The 23,098-nt window shown below is 55.0% G+C and overlaps 2 protein-coding genes across 2 annotated transcripts in view; both read left to right on the forward strand.

Moving 5' to 3' along the window:
• The window catches only part of MAP3K14 (mitogen-activated protein kinase kinase kinase 14), a 40,033-nt gene extending 28,471 nt beyond the window's left edge, over positions 1 to 11,562 (forward strand). The window contains exons 7-16 of the mRNA XM_003131321.4: positions 2,919 to 3,048; positions 3,276 to 3,407; positions 3,839 to 3,943; positions 5,938 to 6,101; positions 6,569 to 6,719; positions 7,387 to 7,761; positions 7,911 to 8,017; positions 8,445 to 8,589; positions 9,505 to 9,605; positions 9,932 to 11,562. Coding sequence (XP_003131369.1) covers positions 2,919 to 3,048; positions 3,276 to 3,407; positions 3,839 to 3,943; positions 5,938 to 6,101; positions 6,569 to 6,719; positions 7,387 to 7,761; positions 7,911 to 8,017; positions 8,445 to 8,589; positions 9,505 to 9,605; positions 9,932 to 10,096 — 1,575 coding nt within the window. The 3' untranslated portion in view covers positions 10,097 to 11,562. The remainder of the gene's footprint in view (positions 1 to 2,918; positions 3,049 to 3,275; positions 3,408 to 3,838; positions 3,944 to 5,937; positions 6,102 to 6,568; positions 6,720 to 7,386; positions 7,762 to 7,910; positions 8,018 to 8,444; positions 8,590 to 9,504; positions 9,606 to 9,931) is intronic.
• Positions 18,208 to 21,587, forward strand: SPATA32 (spermatogenesis associated 32). The gene has a single exon (XM_021066838.1). The coding sequence runs from the start codon at positions 20,027 to 20,029 to the stop codon at positions 20,810 to 20,812; it is 786 nt and encodes a 261-aa protein (XP_020922497.1). The 5' UTR covers positions 18,208 to 20,026; the 3' UTR covers positions 20,813 to 21,587.

Genomic DNA, 23,098 nt, shown 5'->3' on the forward strand with positions numbered 1-23,098 from the left:
TCAGTGGGTTAAGGATCCAGCGTTTCTGTGAGCTGTGGTGCAGATCGCAGACACAGCTCAGATCCTGTGTGGCTGTGGCTGTGGTGTATGTAGGCTGTCAGCTACAGCTCCAATTCGACCCCTAGCCTGGGCTGAACTTTCATATGCTACAGGTATGGCCCTAAAGAAGCAATAAAAATAAAAATAAAAACAAATAAAATGGATATGAACACTAAAGAAAACAAGAGGGAGATTTTCAGGAAGGAAAACGTGATCCACAGTGTAAAGCGAGCAGGCGGCTAAGCCGAGGCAAGTGGCTTGTGGATTCGGCAGTCTGGTGCCTGCTTCAGGATGTAAAGCTAATTTACATGGAAAGACCCGCCCCAAGACAGGGGAGCTGGCAGCTCTGGAGTCAGGCTTCCCCACCAAACTCCCAGCTCTGTTACTCTATATCCAGTGACTTTGAGCAGGTTACTCATCTGGTCTTCAGCCTCCTTGTCTATAAAATGAGATAATATCACCTCATAAGCTCTTGTAAAATGTAAACGACTAATGCTCATCAAGCGCTGAGTGCCTTGTCTGGCATGTGTTAAGTGGGCATTAAGTATTAATTCTCATTAACATCCTCCTCGGAGCCCAGCCGTCACTTTACAGAGCGGGACCCTGAAGTCGAGCAAGGAGAGGTGGGCAGCCCTGTCTCCTGCCCGGCTCCCTTGGCACCGCCCTTTCAGCTTGCTCTCCCTGGGGCTGCCACAGCCCTCGAACTCATCTCCTGTTGTGAAATGTTCCTCCCGAACCCCCTTTGGTCTAGATTGGTGGGAAGGGTTGTAACGTCGCTGGGACACTGGAGAGGTCCCACGGATTTCTTAAAAGTTAAAGCCGAGGCTCCCAGACTCTCTTGGTTCACAGCCGTTAATGTCTCCGTCATTTTTCCAAGGCGCCCCAGCCCAACACAAGTACTTAATAGTTCCATTTATTAAATAATTCAATCAAATAATGTCTTCATATTTGACTGAGCAGCAACCTAGTAGCATTTTGTAGCAACAGTACACCTAACAACCTAGTAGCACACACATAAGTTGAAAGATAAATTTGTTTTATTCTCAAGCAACATACATTACTAACAGGATGCTTGTTGGGCATGTGCAGCTTCTTAAATTTTGAAACCATTGGACACTGTCACTTTCATTTCCGCATTATCCCCCTGAAGTACCTTTTTGTCACAGCAGCTTCCAAAAACCCAGCTTCATAAAGATATAGCATCAAAAGAATGCAGGGCAATCATGGAAACTGTCTCTAGCTAGTAGTTTGTATGGTGACCCCAGATGTCAATCATCGCTCTTTCCCTCAAATGTACAATACGCTGGAGCACCTTTCAGAGTTCCCTCAGTGCCCCGCGTGCGTCACCTCCCAGTTTGGGAGCAGAAGGGTTAAAGACATTTGCTAATACAAGGTGTATAGGCGAATTAGTTCCAGCTTAGGTTCAGAGCCGGAAATACTGACAGGGAGTCAAAGTTTATGCGAGTTGATTAACCAAACCAGATATTCTGCAAGTAACCAAAAGAGAGACATTTTCCACTGATAGGCAAAAGTCCAAAAGCCACACATCGTCAGAGCTCCTGTTTGCCAAGTCAGCAGGTCCCCAAAGAAAACTGCCAGGCCCTGACTTCTTCCAGGCCAGTTATGTTACCACTCGCGCCCCCTGGTGGTACTTCTCAGGGTTAACATGAGGAGCAGCTGCAGCCAGAAATGGCAGGTCTCTTTTAGGAAGTCTAAGCAATTAAGCTACTCTTATTTGAGCTGGAGGGAGGAGGTAGAGAGCTAGCATTTCCTGAGCCCCTGCTGGTTGCCAGGCCTGCTGCTGGTTATTATCCCTCCAAATCCTCACTCTACCCAGGAGCTACTTTCCCCACTGTTCACATATGGAAACACATAGCTTAGGGGAAGTGTTTCTACCTTTGGAAATGGCTGAGCCAGGGTCTCGGCCCAGGATGTTTGTATCTAAGGCCTATTTCCTCCTGCCATGTCATGCTGGTCTCTGCAGAGAGGAATGGATGGGAGTTCCCGCTGTGGTGAAGTGGGTATGCAACTGCAGTGGCTTGGGTTGCTGTCATGGCTGAGGTTGGGGGAGTGTGGTCGGGGGGGCCCCCCCGTTCAATCCCCAGTCCAGCACAATGGGTTAAAGGATCTGGCGTTGCCACAGCTGAGGCTCAGATTCAGTACCTGACCCCAGAACTTCCATATGCCATGGATGCGACCATAAAATGTAAAGAAAGAAAGAAAGAAAGAAAAAAGGAGTGAGTGGTCCCTGGTTGCCCAGGCCATTAGGGGAGGGGCCTTGACCAAACCCCTCCCGATAGGAGACGCCTCTTCTATGCCCAGATCCTGGGGAAACAGCTGCAAACAGGATAAACAAGCACTGGCCCTTCTGCATGGCCATTTCAGCCCTCGGGGACAAGGCAAGTAATTATGAGCGAGCAGTTAAGTGCTGAGGAGGATGAACTAACAGAGCCAGAGTCTGGGCCACATCAGCTCTGGCTCCAGAAACCCACCATCTTAAGAGTAGACACAGATGTCAATAAACAAGGTCCCATGATCTAGAAATTGTCCAGACATTGGGCTGGGGAAAGAAAGTTCTGTGTTTGGCAGATCTGAGGGTAGGCAACATGCCAGGGGCCTGGCCAAGGATTATCATTTTTGTGTGAGTGCATTTTCACAGACCTCAGCGCTGCAAAACTTTAGTCAAGTACCAGGCATTGACCGCAACCCCCAAGACACACAGGTTAGTCTCTGAAGGTCCAGTAGGCCTCCCGGGTACCTGCCTGGCCTCAGAACCGTCACTGGGAACTTCATTCTCTGTGCAGGGAGCTCCAAGGATCCTGGTAGGATCCAGCCCTGGTCCCTCACCCTGACTCCCAGCCGCCTCTGGGCTCTTCCAGGTTCGAGTCGACGTCTTTCGGGCAGAGGAGTTGATGGCGTGTGCGGGATTGACATCACCCCGAATCGTCCCTTTGTATGGAGCTGTGAAAGAAGGGCCTTGGGTCAAAATCTTCATGGAGCTGCTAGAAGGTAAGGAGCCAGATGCCATCTCTCTCCCTCCAAATTCAGAGCCAAGGGTTTCCCCAAGTCTTGCCCAGGCTGGCCTTGGTTCCCCAGTCAGTCCATTTTTAATCTCTTGACCCTGTGACCTTGGCAAGAAAGGCCTTCTTTGCCACCTGCCCTTCAAAGGCCCTTGCCCTGGACTGGCCGGGAGGCCTGGAAGAGCCCCATGTTAAGACTGGCCATTGGTCTCCTAGGTGGCTCGCTGGGCCAGCTCATAAAGCAGAAGGGCTGTCTGCCAGAGGACCGGGCCCTTTACTACCTGGGCCAGGCTCTGGAAGGGCTGGAATACCTCCACACCCGAAGGATTCTGCATGGAGACGTGAAAGGTAAGCCTCAGGGTGCCTGCACCCCATGGGGCTCTCTCCTCACCCCGTCCTGCCCGGCTTCCTCCCGGATCTCCTGGGCCTGCTTCAGGAAGGGGACGTGTGTCCTCCCAGCCCTCAGCCTGGCACTGTAGTTTCCAGCGGGCGATGCCCACAGGGAGCAGCAGGTCGAGTTCCTGCACACCGGTGACCACTGAGGGTGGGTGGCGGCAGCAGGGCTGAGCGGCCACGTCCCCTCACCCTCCGAGAGCCTGCCTGCTGGCTGCCTCCAGCCCCAACGGCCCCCTCCTCCCTCCCTCCGTGACTAATGGAACTAATCAGAAGCAGCAGCTGCCACGTAGGGTCAGCCAGAAAACCGTGTCGCTGGAGGTCGAGATTGGCCCAGGCCCCTCGTGACTCACCTGTTCCCCTTCTTCCCTGGGGCGGCCTGGCAGCCGACAACGTGCTCCTGTCCAGCGATGGGAGCCGCGCAGCCCTCTGCGACTTCGGCCATGCTGTGTGCCTTCAACCCGACGGCCTGGGGAAGTCTTTGCTCACAGGTAGGCCCCTCTCTACAATGATGACAGCGGTGGCCTCGGCTGAGCATTAGCCCTGCACCGTCTCCTGTCCGCGCCTTAATAGCAATCAGAGCCGAGAGCACTTTGTGGCCACTGAGATAGTTCAGCCTCACAACCACCCTAGGTTATCACGAGGATTTAATATTATTGTGCTTAAATGCAGTAATGCCTGTCAGGTGCCTGTTTCCGATGTTTCTGTTATAGGGGAGGGTAACAGAAAGACAGGCGCCTCGCCCTAGGTCCCCCGTCTTCTACCTGAGATGCCCGTCTTAGCCAGGCTTTTCTGGGGAGCTATGCTCCCAGCCCACAACCTCAGCCCTCCCACATCTCTGAGAGCAGTTTCTAGAAGCAGAACAGGAAAGCTCACCAAGGGGCCTGGGCTCTGTAGCTGGAGAAATGCGTGTTTTGACTTCCTCTCTTTCTGATTATTAAAATAACCCATGTCTACTGTGAAATATTTGGCAACTACAGTGTTAAGTAGTTTCGAAGGGAAGGAGAAAAAAGAATTCTTACCATCCCTCTTGCCCAGAGAGATGGTCAAGAATATTTTCGATAATTCCCTCCAGCGTTTTTTTGTTTTTTTTTTTTTTTTTCCTGTACATAGTTAAGGCTGTTATAACACAATTTCATGCCCTGCTTTTTTATCTATAGCATTAGCATAAAATGATTTCATTTTGACCAAAGGAAAAACAATCTTTAAGAAGTGATTGTTGGAATTCCCGCCGTGGCGCAGTGGTAACGAATCCGACTAGGAACTATGAGGTTGAGGGTTCGATCCCTGGCCTTGCTCCTTGGGTTAAGGATCCTGCGTTGCCGTGAGCTGCGGCCGCAGGTGCAGCTCAGATCCCGCGTTGCTGTGGCTCTGGTGTAGGCCGGTGGCTACAGCTCCTATTCGACCGCTAGCCTGGGAACCTCCATATGCTGCGGGAGTGGCCCTAGAAAAGGCAAAAAGACCAAAAAAAAAAAAAAAAAGAAGTGATTGTTGTTAAAGGGCCACTGATAATTCTAAAGATGTAAATTGCACATGGATACCTGCCCTCCACTTTAAAATAACTATAGTGTTTTCTTCTTATTATAAAAATATCTTTTCTAATATCTTTTGCAGAAAGTAAAGCTAAGCAAAAATTAAAAAATACAAACCACCAGAAAAAAAAAAAATACTGTTCACACTGGCACCAATCCTTCTAGTCTTTTATGAATATAAGTTTTCCTTTTTCTTAACTTACTAAAATTTTGGGCCCATCATACCATTTTTTTTTTTCTTTTGTCCCTGCCTGTGGCACGTGGAAGTTTTCCAGCCAGGGATGAACCTGTGCCACGGCAGCGACCCCAGCCTCTGCAGTGACAATGCCAGATCCTTAACCCACTGCACCGCAAGGGAACTCCAGGAGCATCATACCATTAATCAGTTCCCTACGACCTAAATTTCAATGTCCAGTCCCTCCTCCCCCCATATTATAGAAAGCACTTTAGGGTTTGGTCTGAAGGGCAGAGCCCGTGTTTTAGGTGATAGAGTCTTGGTACCCGTCCCCAGCAGAATCCTCGACTTGGTTTGTCCCCAGCAAGTTGGATTTGGAGGCTATTTAAAGTCCCAACACAGGGGTTCCCGTCGTGGTGCAGTGGTTAACGAATCCGACTAGGAACCATGAGGTTGTGGGTTCGATCCCTGGCCTTGCTCAGCGGGTTAAGGATCCGGCGCTGCCATGAGCTGTGGTGTAGGTCACAGACGTGGCTCGGATCCCCCGTTGCTATGGCTCTGGCGTAGGCTGGCAGCTACAGCTCCAATTAGACCCATAGCCTGGGAACCTCCATATGCCGCGGGAGCAGCCCAAGAAACGGCAAAAAGACAAAAAAAAAAAAAAAAAGTCCCAACACAAAGCCAGGTATCTCAGGAATTGACTGGGGTGGGGTCATTACGAAGGCTCTTGCCCATCAGAATCCACAGTGGCCTTTTCTGTCTCGCCACACCTTCTCAGGGGACTACATCCCCGGCACAGAGACCCACATGGCGCCAGAGGTGGTGATGGGCAAGCCCTGTGATGCCAAGGTGGACATCTGGAGCAGCTGTTGCATGATGCTGCACATGCTCAACGGCTGCCACCCATGGACCCAGTACTTCCGAGGGCCGCTCTGCCTCAAGGTCAGTGACGACACCTGTGACGCCCAGCAGGGCCATGGCACCCGGGCTTCAGGCTTCAGGTGGCCTCCCGTTTGGCTGCTCTTCAGGAACAGGAAGAAGCCTTATCATAAATGTGGGATCCTGACTAAAATAGCTGCCACCCAAATCTGAGGGTCCCAGGGGAGATCCTAGGGCGGGGACATCCTCGAGTTCAAGGTTCAGGGCTCTCTTGTGTCAGCACCCCTCCTGCCTCCTAATAGGCTGGGCCGGGAGGTCACGGGTGCCTGTGGCTCTCTTGTGTCCCGCCTGGCCCCCTTTTGCACTTTTCTTGGAAAAGTCTCAGCCCTCCCTCTAGACCAGGCCACTCCAGTCCTTGTGACCGACCCCAGCAGAGCAGGGCGGAGAGAGTGGGGAGGAGCAAGGACAGGAAGCCGCGGGCCAGGAAGTGATGGGGAGACAGGCCTCCTATGTTGCCTTTCAACCCGCAGATTGCGAGCGAGCCTCCACCTGTGAGGGAGATCCCGCCCTCCTGTGCCCCCCTCACAGCCCAGGCCATCCAGGAGGGGCTCAGGAAGGAGCCTGTCCACCGAGCGTCTGCAGTGGAGCTGGGGGGGAAGGTCAGCCTGGCGCTGCAGCATGGTAAGAGCCCCGGGCTGGCTGCAGGGGGCAAGAGAGGCGGCAGGCTCGTGTAGCGGCCAAGAGCAAGGTACTCGACCTTCAGGGCACAGGTGTGACACGAACTTTGGGCTTGTTGGGAAGCCTGAGGTCACGTGGGTCAAAGTACCTAGTACCGAGCCTTGATGTAAAGGCTGTGCTCAAGAGGTGGAGGAGGAGTTCCCATCGTGGCTCACTGGCTAACGAATCCGACTAGGAACCGTGAGGTTGCAAGTTCGATCCCTGGCCTCGCTCAGTGAGTTAGGGATCTGGTGTGGCCCTGAGCTGTGGTATAGGTCGCAGACTGGCTGAGATCTGGCATCGCTGGGGCTGTGGCGTAGGCCAGCAGTAACAGCTCCAATTGGACCCCTAGCCTGGGAACCTCCATATGCCGCGGGTGCGGCCCTAGAAAAGGCAAAAAGACCAAAAAAAAAAAAAAAAAACAAGAAAGAAAGACAGCAGGACTGTCCTATTCCCATTTGAGTGGCCAGCTTAGGGAAGAGGCTTCCCCAGAGCCCGAGCACTGACCTCCTGAGCGGTGCCCCGGGGGCCACAGGCATCCTCCCTCACGGACCACTTCCAGCCTCTTCTGCCCAGCAAAGGCAGCCTGGCCCGGCCCACCTCCCCTCACCGCGTGTGTTCTGTTTTGTAGTGGGGGGTCTGAGGAGCCCGTGGAGGGGAGACTACAAAGAACCGAGACATTCGCCGCCACTCCAAGCCCACCCGCCACCACGCCAAGCCCACCCTCACCAGACCCCAGGTGCCCCACCGGGGGAGCTCTCACCTGGGGCCCCGGGGCCCCAGCCAGCAGAGGACGCAACAGGTGGGGCCCCGAAGCTCCAACCCCCTCCGCCCCCGGAGCCCCCAGAGCGGAACAAGTCCCCAAGCCCACACTGGGGCAAGGAGGAGTCTGGGCCATGGGACCCCTTGCCTCTGTCCTCGCTGGACCCGGCCCCTGCCAGGAACCCCAGCTCACCAGAGCGGAAGCCCACCTTCCCCGAGCAAGAGCTGCAACAGCTGGAAATAGGTATGGGCGGCCCCATTCTCTGGGTCCCTGGGCCCTGCACCAAGGCCTGGGCTTTGTCACCTTCCCAGCCAGCCCCTTCCCTGGGGGTCAGTCCCGGAGTCTCTGCTGAAGAACAGTCTTTCACAGCCGTCTTCTGCCTTTCTCTGCAGAATTATTCCTAAACAGCCTGTCCCAGCCATTTTCTCTGGAGGAGCAGGAGCAAATTCTGTCGTGCCTCAGTGTCGACAGCCTCTCCCTATCAGATGACAGCGAGAAGGTGAGTTAGTCAGGATCCCAGGGCAGGTGGCCTTGTGTCCAGCCAGTGAAGGGGCTGTGTAGAAGTAGCGGGTAGAGGGCAGATGCTGGGGTCACCCCTTCCTTCTGGGGGAGGTCCTCACTGGGGCGGGGCTCCCGGGTTCTCAGAATGAAACGGTCCATCGCCAGCAGGCCTGGACACAAGGGAATGGTTTGGCTCCTAGGATAGTCAGGGAAAGGCTCGGCTTCGGTCCCGTAGAAATACTCTTCCCCCTCCTCCACCCCACAGTGCTGACCCCAAAAAGTGCCCAGGAGAGCGGCTCTCCAGCCTAGGACGTGGGCGCTTCCTCACCCAGGGGCGGGCCCAGGGCTCCCTTGCCCCAGATCAGACCAAGGCCCGAGCCGGTTCCCTGAGCCTGGGGCCTCAGTCTGTGCCCCTGTTGTTTCAGAACCCGTCCAAGGCCTCCCAGAGCTCACGGGACACCCTGAGTTCCGGCGTGCACTCGTGGAGCAGCCAGGCGGAGGCCCGCAGCTCCAGCTGGAACATGGTGCTGGCCCGGGGGCGGCCCACGGACACGCCAAGCTATTTCAATGGTAGGTCACCCGATCCGCCTGGGACTGGGGAGGCCGGGAGCGGGGCTCAGCGGGGAGGGGAGAGGAAGGCACCCGGCAGCCAGAATTTGAGGCACCTGGCCATTCAGTCGGTGTGGAGTAAAGGCCCTGATGAGCAGAGCCTTTCTTGGGAGGGCACTGGTTCTCCAGAGCTCACGGGATACCCTGAGTTCCGGTGTACACTCGTGGAGCAGCCAGGCGGAGGCTGGTTCTCCAGCCGTGCATGTGGTTCTCCGTGCACAGCTGATGGAGCCCTAGAAGGCCTTCAGCTTGGGGCAGAGAGCAGTCTCCAGGCCTGGAATTTAAAAAAAAAAAAAAACAAAAAAAACTGAGCGCTTAATGTCTTCTAAGGGAAAAGGACAAACAGGAGCCCATGAGCATTTGCGTGAAGGACTCGGCAGTAGGTGTGCCGAGATCCTCCCCTGGCTTTGAGGTCAGAAGATGAGAAAGCAACCTAGGCAGACCGTTTTTGTTTTCCAGCGTGGCTGCACAGTTGGTGTTGTGATTTTGACAGAGCAAGGGTTTCATCAGCTCACAGTCCTTGGCCCTTCCCAGGGCCCCTGTGACTCATGGCACCAAGCCCTCACGCCTGGCCAGAGGCTGCTCCACCTCAGGGGACATTACAGTCTCACTTGCCCACAGTAATTTAAGAATCTCAGTCTCCAGTTCCTTCTGCTTTCCCATAGCAGCCAACCTTAGCTCTTTGCATGGTGTGGGCCAAATTCCCAGTGTCGACGGACGATGGCCAGGAAGAGCTGGCAGGAGTGTAACATTGCGGCCACAGCATCCTAAAGGCCGCCCCTGCAACGTCCTCAGAGCCCCCCCACTTCACTCCACGTTGGGTTCCTTAGGGAGCTCACAGCCGCTCCCCTGACGGTGACCTTGCCTGCCTTCCAGGTGTGAAAGTCCAGATCCAGTCTCTCAATGGCGAACACCTGCACATCCGGGAGTTCCACCGGGTCAAGGTGGGAGACATCGCAACTGGCATCAGCAGCCAGGTAAGGGGGCAGGTGCCTGTTCAGGGGCGGAGTCCCAGGATCCAGCGCGCCTCGCCCAGTCCTCCAGGAAAGAGGCTTTGGAATAAGTAGGAATGGCACTGTTGGGAGGTCCCCCCAGGGTCCCAGGGCAAGACTGCTTCCTCAGGGTCTGTACCTGGGCCGGGTCAGGTCTTCCAGAAGGAAAGGCAGATAGTGCAGATAGTCAGGGCTGCCGGCTCGGCCAGAGGTGGGTGTCTCCCGGCGCGAAGGCAGACCATCCGCTCTGTACTCCCAGGAAGCTTCAGCTCCCCTGCCGCTCTGAGGCCTCTGGTTTGCTCTGCCCCCAGATCCCAGCCGCAGCCTTCAGCTTGGTCACCAAGGACGGGCAGCCCGTGCGCTATGACATGGAGGTGCCAGACTCAGGCATCGACCTGCAGTGTACCCTGGCCCCTGACGGCAGCTTCGCCTGGAGCTGGAGGGTCAAGCACGGCCAGCTGGAGAACAGGCCCTAACCCGCCTTCCACCACCGGCTCCACTCAGCCAGAAGCAGCCTTCCTTCTTGGTGCTCAGTGCCACCCCTGCGACCCAGGCTCTGCCCCCAGGGGTCTGCCAGCCCCTAGCTCAGCGGTAGGACCAGGGACTGGCCGCAGTAAGGTGGGGCTCACAAAACACCTCCCAGGATCTCCCACCTGTGTGCTGCCTGAGCCTGCCTGAGGAAGAGGAGGAAGGCAGGAGGCCTCTTCCCTCTGGGAACAAAGAGGATTTTTCTGCCTTGGTCCTGACAGGCTGGCCTGACCCGTTAGGATCAGTGACTACGTGCTGGCAGTCAGGGGAGAACGGCTTCCACCGGGTCAGGGAGGGGTGGGCGAGCCCCTCCCTCAGCCTCCAGGCAGGTATGAGGGTGTGTAGCGTCTAATGACCCACCCGCAGGCCCAGTACAGGACTGGGCGGCAGGCGTCCCTGCCCTGGGGTTCATGGGGAGCCCTCTGAGCCCCTTGCCCGGTCTTGCCTGGCCATCAAACGCCTTTTTAGCTCCAGAAATTTTTCAGACCAGGTCAGGGAGGGAGGAGAGCCTGCCACTGGGGGATCTCCCGGGAGAGAGCACCCCACTTCTCAGGGTGCTGCAACCCAGGCCCTGAGCTGAGTTCAGCTTCAGCCAAGGACCAAAGAAGTCGTTCAGGTGACATGGTTCTCAGTGCCTAGGCACGTGCCCCTTTGCTGCTGGCCACCAGTCCTCCCCAGAGCAGCATCCCCTGAGCCCCAAGCGCAGGCCCAGCACTGCCCTGACCTAGCTGGCCCGCAGCTCCCTTGTGTGTAGAAGTGAAGTCGGACACGAGGCCTCTCGGGACTGGTGCACAACAGACGCGAAGGAAAGCGGCGGACACAGGTGCTACTGTTCCCCAGGCCGCGGCTCTCAGCATCTGCACCCCAGCTTCCTAAGACACGGCTCGGGCACCACGCTCACTGACCCTGTCCCCCCTGGTCTCGGGGGCACTGCCAGCTGCACTTTGCACTCTGATGACCTCAAAGCACTTTCGTGGCCGCCTTCCAGGAGAGGAGGGCAGGCCAGGTGACAGGACTCAACTCTTGACCCTTCTCCATGCATGTGACCCATCAAGCTTCCTCCAGATGCCTTTCAGATGAGATGCCACCCCCACCCATCGCCTCGGCCTGGCCTCTTCTTTTGGTGGGGTGCTAATCCGGACTCATGTAGCATTAATCAACTGTGAATCCCTGTGTGGTGAGGGGCCTGCGAGCCTCAATTCCTGGGGGTGAGAGGGTGTCCCCTGAGAGTCCTCCTGGGGAGAAGTTCATCCCCACATTCACCAAGGTGGCCTCTGTCCACCTATCCACATCGAGCCATAGTGCTCCCCAAGGGGAGACCCGCAGCCCCTGTTCCTGCAGAACCACAGCCTTGGTACTGTGGAGTTCTCGCGGCAGGGGACTCTGAGCAATAAAGTTTGGAGTGATAACTGTTTAGGCCAAGGTTGTTTCCACTCTTGCCTGTCCATTTGCTGAACCTCGTGTCCTAACAGCTGCCTTTTTTTTTTGGCCTGGCCCATGGCATGCAGAAATTCCTGGGCCAGGGATTGAACCTGTGCCACAGCAGTGACAACAGTGGATTCTCAACCCACTGAGCCAGCAGGGACCTCCTCCCTTTGCATTCTTGGTGGGATCTTATCAAGTCTCACCCCTTAGGGCCCTTGAGCAGGGCTGCTTTTCCCACCACCCCTCCCGGTGGGTGCTTCCCATCCCACCTCTGGGCTCTCCATTCAGACCAGTTAGGCAAGATAACCCCACCTGGTGACAAGCAGGGAAGTCCCTAGCCAAACACCGCCAGGCTGAGGGGAGCGGGAGGGGGACTCCAAGGCCTGGGCACTGACCAGGCAGGACTAGGTGGGGGCAGGGCCCCGGAACAAAGACTGCCCCCACCCACTTCCCATCCCTAAGGCCTGGCTTCCTGGGAACTGAACTGAGAGTGGGCCTGGACTGCCGGTCCTTGCAGCTGCTCCAAGTGTCCGCAAGTCTCTGAGTCTCTGTCTGAGCGGTCAGAGATGACTTTCCCAAAGTGGGTTCCTTGGTGGGGACACAGGACTTGTTTGAGGATGGATGCCGCCCACACATAGGGTACCTTGTCTAATCTTCTCTACACTCAGCAGGCTCTGGGAGGGTCCTGAGCCTGGAAGGGGCATCAGCCTTGTGCCTGTGTTCCCTGGGCCAGTGCGAAGTTCCACCCAGCAGACCCCAGGCTTACCGGTCTCTGCCCTCCACCTCTGGACCTGCTGCAGAGCAGAGATGGCTCCGGAGAGGGGCTCCTGCTGTGGGGAGAGGTGGAGCCGCTTTCTCCAGAGGGCGCCCGCAAAGCACCAAGCCCACCCATGTGCCCCACCGCGGGAATAGTGAATGCTATTCCCTGCCCACCGGCGTCTCCACAGGGTCAAGGCAGGGACGTCACAGAGGCAGCGACATCACAGGCGCCGGTGCCCCGGGCATCTCCATTGCCCCCCAAAACGTCCCACCAAAGAGCGCACTGGAGGCGGAGGGGCAGCAGCCACCAGCCCGCTCCCCGCCTCCCCGACAGAGCCTCGGTCAGCATGGGGGTGACAGGTGGGAGCGGGCGGGCGCGCGCGGGGGGGGCGGGGCTGGCGGGAAAAGTGAAAGTGAGGGGCGGGGCGGGGCGGGGACCGGCGGGGAGGCGGGAGGGTGCCTGCAGCTGCTCCCTAAGCCTGGGTGCCTGAAAGGAAGGTCAGCCCCAGCCAAACTCCTTGGTCCTCATGCGGTTGAGGGGCGGTGCTATCCCGCCACCGCTCTCAGCTTCCACCCAGAGCGGCGCACAAGCGGTTGAGTGCACACACGGACGCACGTGCACACCGCGGGGTAAAGGCCACAGACTCGAGGAGTTCCCGCTCAAGAGATGGAGGAGGAGTTCCCGTTATGGCTCACTGGTTAAGGAATCCGACTAGGAACCATGAGGCTGCAGGTTCGATCCCTGTGCTTGCTCAGTGGGTTAAGGATCCGGCGTTGCCGTGAGCTGTGGTGTAGGTCGTAGACGCGCCTCGGATCCCGCGTTGCTGTGACTCTGGCGTAGGCCGGCGGCTACAGCTCCGATTAGACCCATAGCCTGGGAACCTCCGTATGCCGCGGGAGCAGCCCTAGAAAAGGCAAAAAAAGACAAAAAAAAAAAAAAGACCAGAGACTCGAAAAGTTGTTGGAGGGCTTCTGGGCACACAGAGCAGTGGCCCTGTGCCCAGGAAAGAAAGACACATGAATTATCCCACACTGAAGAGTGAGAACCCCTAAAATCAAGTTCCTGGTTGATGCTTGTAGCTTTTGCAGGGAAAAGCAATCTGCTTCAACAGATATTTATCATGCGCCTCTGGTGTGCATTGCACTCCTCTCTGTGCCGAGGAGCAAAGATATTTGCCACCCAGGGCCCTGGATCTCCCAGATTTCTAATAATAGGGGCTCAGATTCAACCGCTCAGTCCCTCCCCCCAGGGAGGCTTTCTTCTCAGGCCCTTCTCTCCCAGAAGGACAGGGGCCAGCTTTCAAAATGTGCCAAGAACTGACAACCGGGGAGCAGCTTTTCCGGTCCCAAATTCGTAAGGCTAACAAATTGATGAAGACCCCTTAAATCACTCCTGCAACACCTACTGAAGCCCCTTCAGGGCTTACTCTTGTGCTAGGCTCTGAGTCTCACACGTTCACTAAAAATTAAAACGTAATTGGACAGCTAGGTGTGTCAGAGAGATGACATTGGAGATTTCCCAGTATGAGTCTCCTCCCCTTGTAGATGACTGGTTTTTCCCCTTAGGAGCATATAGGAATTCCTAGTTCCCGATGCAATGAATTTTTACAGCAAGTTTCTTTTGACATCTGTAGTACTGGACATTCAGTGAATCCTTGTAAACCAAAGATACCTTCCAACTCAGGGAACTTCTGATTTCTCTTTTTTTTTCTTCTTTTTTTTTTCTTCTTTTTTTGGGGGGGGGGGGTTCTTTTTACAGCCACACCCACGGCATTTGGACGTTCCCAGGCTAGGGGTCGAATCGGAGCTGTAGCTGCCTGCCTACGTATGCCACAGCCACAGCCACACCAGATCCCAGCCGCATCTGCGACCTACACCACAGCTCACATCCTTAACCCGCTGAGCAAGGCCAGGAATCAAACCCGCAACCTCATGGTTCCTAGTCGGATTTGTTTCCGCTGCACCATGACGGGAACTCCGTCTCTTAACCCTTTAATAGTATCTTGTCCTTACTTTTTGGATGCAGTATATGTTGTTGAATATCTTCACCTCTGAATCTCTGAAGATGATCACAGTTTTTAAGGGGTCTTCTATTTCTCAGATTACCTCTGCTGCACTGGAGTGATCTTTTCTCTTGGTCTGTCACTCCCATGTTGGCAGCTTCTTCAAATGCCTGGTGATGTTTGGTTGTCCGTGTGTAAGAGTGAAATTATAAAAAGCTGATTGGGAGCCTGTGACTGCAGGAGCCTGTTACCTGGCAGATGTCATTTTAGGGTGAACAGACGAAAGATCAGACATACATCTGGCTGGTTCTAGAGGATCAATAAAATTGATAAATCTCTAGCCAAACTGAACCCGAGAAAACGAAGATAAAAATTACCAATATGAGCAAAGAAAGAGTTGACATCACTACAGATTCTACAAATATGAAAAGGGTAATAAGGGAATATTAGGAATAAATTATGCCAATAAATTTGACAACTTAGATAAAATGGACAAATTATTTTAAAAAATACAAACTCCAGGAGTTCCCATCGTGGTGCAGTTGTTAACGAATCCGACTAGGAACCATGAGGTTGCGGGTTCGGTCCCTGCCCTTGCTCAGTGGGTTAACGATCCGGCGTTGCCGTGAGCTGTGGTGTAGGTTGCAGACGCGGCTCGGATCCTGCATTGCTGTGCCTCTGGCGTAGGCCGGTGGCTACAGCTCCGATTCAACCCCTAGCCTGGGAACCTCCATATGCCGCGGGAGCGGCCCAAGAATTAGCAACAACAACAACAAAAGACAAAAAGACAAAAAAAAAAAAAAAAAAAAATACAAACTCCAAAGGCCCACTCCAGAAGAAACAGATATTCCAGGAGTTCCCATTGTGGCTCAGCAGAAACAAATCTGACTAGTATCCACGAGGATGCAGTTTCGATCCCTGGCCTCGCTCAGCATTGCCGTGAGCTGTGTAGGTTGCAGATGCGGCTCAGATCACGCAGTTGCTGTGGCTGTGGGGTGGGCCAGAGGCTATAGCTCTGATTCAACCGCTAGTCTGGAAACCTCCACATGCCACAGGTGCAGCCCTAAAAGGCCAAAAAAAAAAAAAAAAAAAAAAAAAGAAAGAAAAAAGAAAGATATTCTGGTGATAGGTTGTAGTGATGGTTTCATAACAGTATGAATATACTTAATGCCACTGAGCTGTAGTTAAATAGTTTAGGAGTTCCGCAGCAGCTCAGCAGTAACGAATCTGACCGGTATCCATGAGGATAGGGATTGGATCCCTGGCCTCGCTCAGTGGGTTAAGGATCCAGTGTTGCCATGAGCTGTGGTGTAGGTCACAGACACAGCTCAGATCCCACATTGCTGTGGTTCTGGCGTAGGACGGCAACCATAGCTCCAATTTGACCCCTACCCTGGGAACTTCATATGCTGCAGGTGCAGCCCTAAAAAGACAAAAAAAAAAAAGTTTAAAAAGAGAAATTTAGGAGTTACCATCGTGACACAGAGGAAACAACTCCGACTAGTATCCATGAGGATGAGGGTTCAATTCCTGGCCTCACTCATTGGATTGGGGATCAGCATTGCCGTGAGCTATGGTGTAAGTAGCAGATGTGGCTTGGATCCCGCATTACTGTGACTGTGGCATAAGCCAGCAGCTGTAGCTCCAATTCCATCCCTAGCCTGGGAACTTCCATATGCCACAGGTGTGGCCCTAAAAAGAAAAGAAAAAAAAAAAAAGACATTGTTCTAGAGATTATTCTCAGTAAGATAAGGGTAAAAAAGGAAATAAGAAACATCCCGATTGGGAAGAAGTAAGACTGTGTTGAGTCACATAGAGTATTGTTTATGTAAAAAATCCTATAGAATCGTTATTTTTAAAACTACCAGAACTAAGATTTTAGGATGGTTGCAGGACACAAGATCAATACATTTCTTTGTTTGTTTGTTTGTTTTTGCCTCCCCCCCTGGGGGGGGGCATATGGAAGTTCCCAGGCCAGGGATGGAACCCACGCCACAGCAGCAACTCAAGCCACAGCAGTGGCAACGCCAGATCCTTAACCCACTGCACCACAAGTGAACACCAAGATCAATACATTTCTGTATAACAACCACCCACCACTGGAAATTGAAATTATTTTACATACTACAAAATGTCACTTGAATGCCCAATAGAACATGCCCAACTTGGACACGGAGGCCCCAAGTTGAGTCAACCTCAGACTTTTGCTTCCAACCCTCAGGGCTGCAATGAGGTTGATACCGTAATAATTTCTCCTCTCCATATCCGGTTGCTGTTTATGGAAGGCTTCGTTGATTGCATTGCTCAGGGAAATTTTATAAAGCAAACCCAGGAAAGCTGTGAGGTCAAAAGCCTGAGGAATAGCAGCACCTGGGGTGGGTAGAGCTGGAGATGAAGAGAGACGTGGGGAGGAAGCCAAGAGTTGGTCGCAGGAAGCATGTTGGTCGAGAACCAGTAAGCTGGCCACTGGGAGCCTGTCCCCAGGGCACTCCTAGCCCAGCCACCCAGCTGATCCAGGAGCCCAGGCCTAAGCTGAACGTGGAGGAACCCAAATCCCAGCACCAGGACCAGCCATGCAAGGACCCTCCCTAACCGCTACATCGCTAGGAAGAACCTGCAGCACATTCAAATCCTCTGCTATAATCTTAGGAGCAATTCTCAGCCAGAGCAAAGGCTGTCACTTTCTGCCACACTCCAGGCTCACAGGGACCCAACGTGCTCAGCGGCATGACCCCTTCCAGCAACCCCTATCCACTACCCTCAGAGAATGGGACAGCCCGGTGGCCCCTATCCCCAAAGGATGAAAAAGAAGCTTCTGCAGTAAAAGATACAAGCTTCAGAATTCCTGCCGTGCTACAGTGGGTTAAGGATCTGGCATTGCCACAGCTGTGGTGTAGGTTACAGCTGCGACTCAGATTCAATCCCTGGCCAGGGAACTTCTATGTGCTGCAGGTGCAGCCAAGAGCAAAAAAAGATACAAGGCTCCAGGACTGGGGTAAGGGACAGCCCCCCCCCAAAAGAGTCAGTCCCCTCTTCAGAGCCCATAAATAACCAGATGGGTGTCAGCATCATCTCAGATGAAGCTCCTGGAGTGAGAACCCTGGCCTGGAGTTGGATGGATGACCCCAGGGAGTGATGGAGTGAAAAGCCAGGGGAAGAGAGGGCAGATTTCAGGGTAGGAGAGGCCACGACTAGGGTGTGTGGTAGATCTGAAGCCTGGCCAAAGAGAATGGAGGAAGGGGGCGGAGAGGCAGGAACAGAGGGAGATGACATTTCATCTGGGGTGTGATAGGGAAGCTCACACAGTTACAGCCCCCAGGTTGGGACAGCATGCCGAGCAGGGGAGTTAAATTTCTTGAGTCAAACCTGCATTCAAGAAGCTCCCATTGTTGGAGTTCCCATTGTGGCGCAGCGGAAACAAATCCGACTAGGAACCGTGAGGTTGTGGGTTCGATCCCTGGCCTTGCTCAGTGGGTTAAGGATCCGGCGTTGCTGTGAGCTGTGGTGTAGGTCATAAACACGGCTCAGATCTGGTGTTGCTGTGGCTGTGGTGTAGGCCGGGAGCTACAGCTCCGATTCGACCCTCCATATGCTGTGGGTGCGGCCCTAAAAGACAAAGGACAAAAAAAAAAAAAAAAAGAAGAAGAGGTTCCCGTTGTGGTTCAGTGGTAACAAACCCAACTGGCATCCATAAGGACACTGGTTCCATCCATGGTCCTGTTCAGTGGGTTAAGGATCCAGCGTTGCTCTGAGCTGTGGCATAGGTCACAGACACGACTCAGATCCAAGTTGCTGTGGCTGTGCCTGTGGCATAAGTTGGCAGCTGCAGCTCCGATTCGACCCCTATCCTGGGAACTTAAAAAAAAAAAAAAAAAAAAAAAAAAGAATCCTGCATTCAAGTCCTGACTTCCTGAATGATCAGCTGAGGGACCCTGGGCAAGTGAACCTCGTCTCAACTTTTGTGTTGAATCAATGAGCTAAAGCAGAGAAAGTGCTCAACACGCTGCCTGGGCTGGAACCACTCGATAAATGGAAGTGACTGCTATAGTTTTTGCCCTGATGGAGAACACGATAGATCAGGGCAAGCGGAGGGGAGCAGACCTGGAGGACAGGGCTGGTGACACTGGCCAGGGAGGGCCGGGAGAGCAGAGGGGAGAGGGGAAGGCAAGAGAAGAGGGGAGGCAGAGGTAAGGGGCAGGGAGGGAGGGCGTGGCTGGAGCAGCACCACCGGCTGGGGCCCCAGAACCTCTCAGGGGCTGTCCCCCGCCAGCAGCTCCCCTGCCCTCACCTCCTTCTCCCTGCCAGGTGCCAATGGATTTCCCTGCTGTGGCAAGGAGTCGGTGGACACTGCGGAGTCACAGTGAGAACCAGTCCCCCATCATCGCAGGACCTCTCCCCAGCCCTCCGAGATCACCAACCCTCACCAGCTGCCCCAGCTGCCAAGTTTTCACATCCCCACCAGGATCCCCCTCTGTCTTGCCCATTTCCAAAATCTTCCCAAAGGCAGTATCTGGGCCAAAAGACAGTGAGGTGGGGGGTATCACCCCCCCCCATTTCTGCCTCCAGCCCCTGTTATGGGAGGAGGACTGGGGTGGGAGGGGCATGGATGGAACCTGGCCTCTTATGGCTGCCTTTCTCTAAGGACAGAGCTCTGTCCGAGATGAGGGTGGGCAGGTGCCTAAGGTGGGGTGGGCACAATGGCTGAGCACCGAGGGCAATGGCCAAGATGGCAGCAAACTACCCACAAGAACCAAGGGCACCCTCCACACCTCAGCATCTCAGATCTGCCAAGCTGGGATTGTGCAGGTCTGGGAGAGGGTGTTGCTCTGGGCTTCTCCGTCTGCAGGGGGCTGCCTTCAGGGCACTGGCTCGCTGGAATGCTGGATTAAAATGAAGATTCCTGGGCCTCACCTCCAACCAGCAGGATCCCTCTTTGCGGGTGGGGAGGGGGGCAACTTGCTAAGTTCTAGGTGCTTCCTGAACTCACTGAAGTTTGAGACTCTGGAATTCTTGGTGGGAGTGGGCACAGCAGGGGGGTGAGCTGGGGGCCTCTTGCCAGCCTTCGCACAAGGCAGGGGGCTTTCAGGGCTCCGGAGACCCTCACTTGAAGCCACCCCATCCACCCCATGGAGTGCTGTCACCCACTCTGTCTCCTTCTGTCTTAGGAGAATCTACAGCCAGCTCCAGCTGGAAGATGAAGATGAGATGGAGGTAACAGTGGGTGGTGTCACCTCTCATGAGGAGGCGGGAAGCAAGGGGCAGGGCTCTTCGAGCCCATCCTCTCTAAAGCCTGACCAGCACCTACCCCTTGACAATTCTGGGACCCTAGTACCAGGCCAGTGCTGGCACAAACAGGCACACCCACCCATACCACCCCCTTGCCCCACCACCACCCCATCACTTCCAAGAGACAAGTGTGGGGGCGGGGGGAGTGAGCACAAGAACAAGGGGGACAGGGCAAGGAATGGGTGACAGGGAGGACCTCAGGGGCACCCAGGTCCTTAGCTTTCTACTGAAACCTTTCAGCTGGAGAAAGAATTGCTAGAGCTGGAGCTCCCATACAAAGAGGTCCTGAACCCAGACCCTAAACTGGGGCCAGAATGGAAGCCCCAGGCCTTCAAGCAGCCGGAGCTGTGCTCAGGGGTCGTAGGCAAGCCTGAGGTCAAGCCGAAGGCAGAGCCCAAGTTGCAGATGGCCAACCTGGAGCCCTATAATGAAGACCCGAAGCCCCAGGGACCTAGGTTAGAGTCCCTCCACCCCCACCCAGAGGGGCTAAGGCAGAAGGACATCAGCCAGTGGAGTACTAAGTCCAACTCCAGCTACCTGGGTTTCGCAGAGGAGGAAAAGGTGTTGTCCCCCGACCATCGCTCCATCCGTGTCCAGACCTCCAGGCACCTCTTCTGGTCAGACAAGCTCATCCAGGCCTCAGAACACAGCCTGCAAGAGAAGACCCAGAAGAGCCCAACCAGGACCTCGAGACACCCAAAGAAGCCCTCGATCTCCAAGGATACCTTGTGCTCCAAGAAGCTGCTCCAGGACCCCAGTGACCAGCCCGCTCCTCCAGACTCAGGCTCCCCCCAGCCTCCCAGCCCAGACCCGCCCAGCTCCCCACAAACCATCGGCTTGGCAGAGCTGATCAACTTGGCATCCTCCCTGGCTGTGGCCTCCTCCAGCAAGACGGACTTGCCCAGCTTGAAGCACCTGATCAAAGCCTCACCCCAGAAGGCTACGGAGCCTTCTGCAGAGGCCACCACGGACGAGCCAAAGAAGGAAAAGCCCAGCCAGGACTTGCCACCAGAGAAACCGCTAGAAACCAGGGAGCTGCCGAAAGCTCCCAAGGAGGAAGACAGGCGTTTACCTCACCCTTACCTTGACTTCAGCAAGCCGGGGTTCAAGAGGGCCACCATTGAAGGAGAAGTGAAATTCCTCCAGTCCCCGAACATGTCCCCTCAGCCGCAAGGAGCTGAAAAAGAGTGAGTGAGAGGCTGGCCCATGGCTTCCCCCAGGAGCGGGCTGCAACGGGGATGGGTAGGGGGTCCACTCCTCACAGGGCCCCGGGGGGTGGTGGGGGCGGATAGTGGAATGAGGGCCCGGCTAGGGGATGGGGTGGGATGTGATGTCTCCACCTCATTGACCTCATAAAGGCTGCTGGGAACAAGGTTCCAATGGGCTGAGGCACAGAGCCAAGGCCAGGGCTGGAGGAGGCCCCGGGGACCATGGAGGGTGAGTGCTCCAGGGCTGGGGCAGGGACCTGGGGTCAGAGTGGGAACTAGGACGCCATTCTGGCATCAGGAACTTCCCACCCAGAGCGTAGATGCCTCCCCCTCACTGGAAATGCCAGTGGCCACCTTCCTGAAAACACCATGTCCCCAGCCCTGGGCCCAGGACACCTACCTCCATCAAGCCGGGAAGGAGGGACCCGGGTTCTCCAGCGCCTGTGCTTCCTGGAGATAATGAACACAGCAGAACTCCCATCAGCCCGAGGCCGGAAGAGGCCCTCTTAGCCCCAGGGCCTTCCTCGGAGAGGCCTCTGGGCTCAGCCCTCTCCCTTGACCCTCCTCTGGGGCCCAAGTGACACTCTCTCTTTTGCGTTGCAGCTCAGTGCCGGGAACCAAGAAAGGGAGTCCATTATTGCTGAAAATCCATTTTAAGCTGTCGTCCCCCACTTCCCCAGAGAAATGACTAGACAAAATGAGTAAAGCCTCCAGTGCTGGCCCCTGGCTCAGACTTTTTGTGCAAACGCTCCTGGACCAGTGAGCTCCTCTGGCTGTGGCACCCTGGTCTGGATTTTTTTAGGGATGCCACCCCCATTTTGTAGCTACCCCAGTACCCCCTGCCCCCTGAGCGCTCTGCCAGGCCTGTTTTGTCCCTGCTGACTCCCCAGGGGTGGTTCTGCTCACCTTCACCTAGCCAGGTGAGACTAGGTGGGCAGTAGAGACTAGGGACTAGTCCCTGGAGGCCTCAGTAGTGCCCTTTCTATTTCTTAGGTATAAAAAGGGGTATGTTGGGGAGCTCACATTGTGGCGCAGTGGTAATGAACCCAACTGGTATCCATGAAGACGTGGGTTCAATCCCTGGCCTCACTCAGTGGGTTAAGGATCCGGCATTGCCGTGAGCTGGGGTGTAGGTCACAGACTCGGCTCAGATCCCTCATTGCTGTGGCTGTGGCGTAGGCGGAGGCTGCAGCTCTGATTCAGCCCCTAGCCTGGGAACCTCCATATGCTGCAGGTGCAACCATGAAAAGCTAACATAAATAAAATAAAATAAAAAGGGGTATGTTGAGATCCTCCGAGGTGAGAGCCTGGGGGTGGGGCTGAGGAGGCGAGAAGGTTCTCAGAGGAGGTCTTTCTGCTTCTCTCCATGGGGAAGGCCTCGTGGGGGGAGGGGCTGGTGTCCTTCGAAGGGGGGAAGAGTTAAGCCGAAAGACTGGTCCTTCAGGGGCCCACAGCCTTGAGTCAGAGGCACCTCCTATGTAGGGGAGAGCCCGTGTGTAACGGTGCACTTCCACAGGCAACCCAGACACACACACACACATACACACCCCAGCAGCTGACCAGCACATTACACGTAGACTTTCACATACTGCATCTACACACAGACCAAGGAAGTGTGTTCCACACGTGCCGTACACGAGGCACATACAAACACAGTGCCCGTGATCCAGACACACGTACTAAACATGCACACAAAGGCACAAGCCTCCACCACAGTGGGGGAGGACAGGCAATGTGGGGAAGCTTCTGGAAGAGGAGATGGCAGCACAGGAGGGAAGAGAATTTGGAGTGCGGGTTGGACATGGGCAGGAAGAGGTAAGTTGGGAAGAAGGAGAAGGGGAGGCAGCACCAAGGCTGGGGCCCTGGTAAGACCTACTCTGGGCCAAGGTCTCCCATCAAACGAAAGCCCCGCAGAACCTCAGGATCCTGCCCCACCTGAGAAGGGGCTGAGGAGAGAGGTGCCCAGAGCCTGGGAGAATAGGATTCGGAGAGGATGAACAGTTAAGAATGGCCCGCAGGGAGTTCCCATGGTGGCACAGTGGAAACGAATCCACTAGCAACTAAGGTTGTGGGTTCGATCCCTGGCCTTGCTCAGTGGGTTAAGGATCCGGCATTGCCGAGAGCTGAAGTGTAGGTCGCAGACACGGCTCAGATCCTGCATTGCTGTGGCTGTGGTGTAGACCAGCAGCTACATCTCTGATTCAACCCCTAGCCTGGGAACCTCTATATGCCCCAGGTGTGGCCCTTTAAAAAAAAAAAAAGGATGGAA

The sequence above is a fragment of the Sus scrofa genome, chromosome 12 (assembly GCF_000003025.6).
Source record: "Sus scrofa isolate TJ Tabasco breed Duroc chromosome 12, Sscrofa11.1, whole genome shotgun sequence".
NCBI lineage: Eukaryota > Metazoa > Chordata > Mammalia > Artiodactyla > Suidae > Sus > Sus scrofa.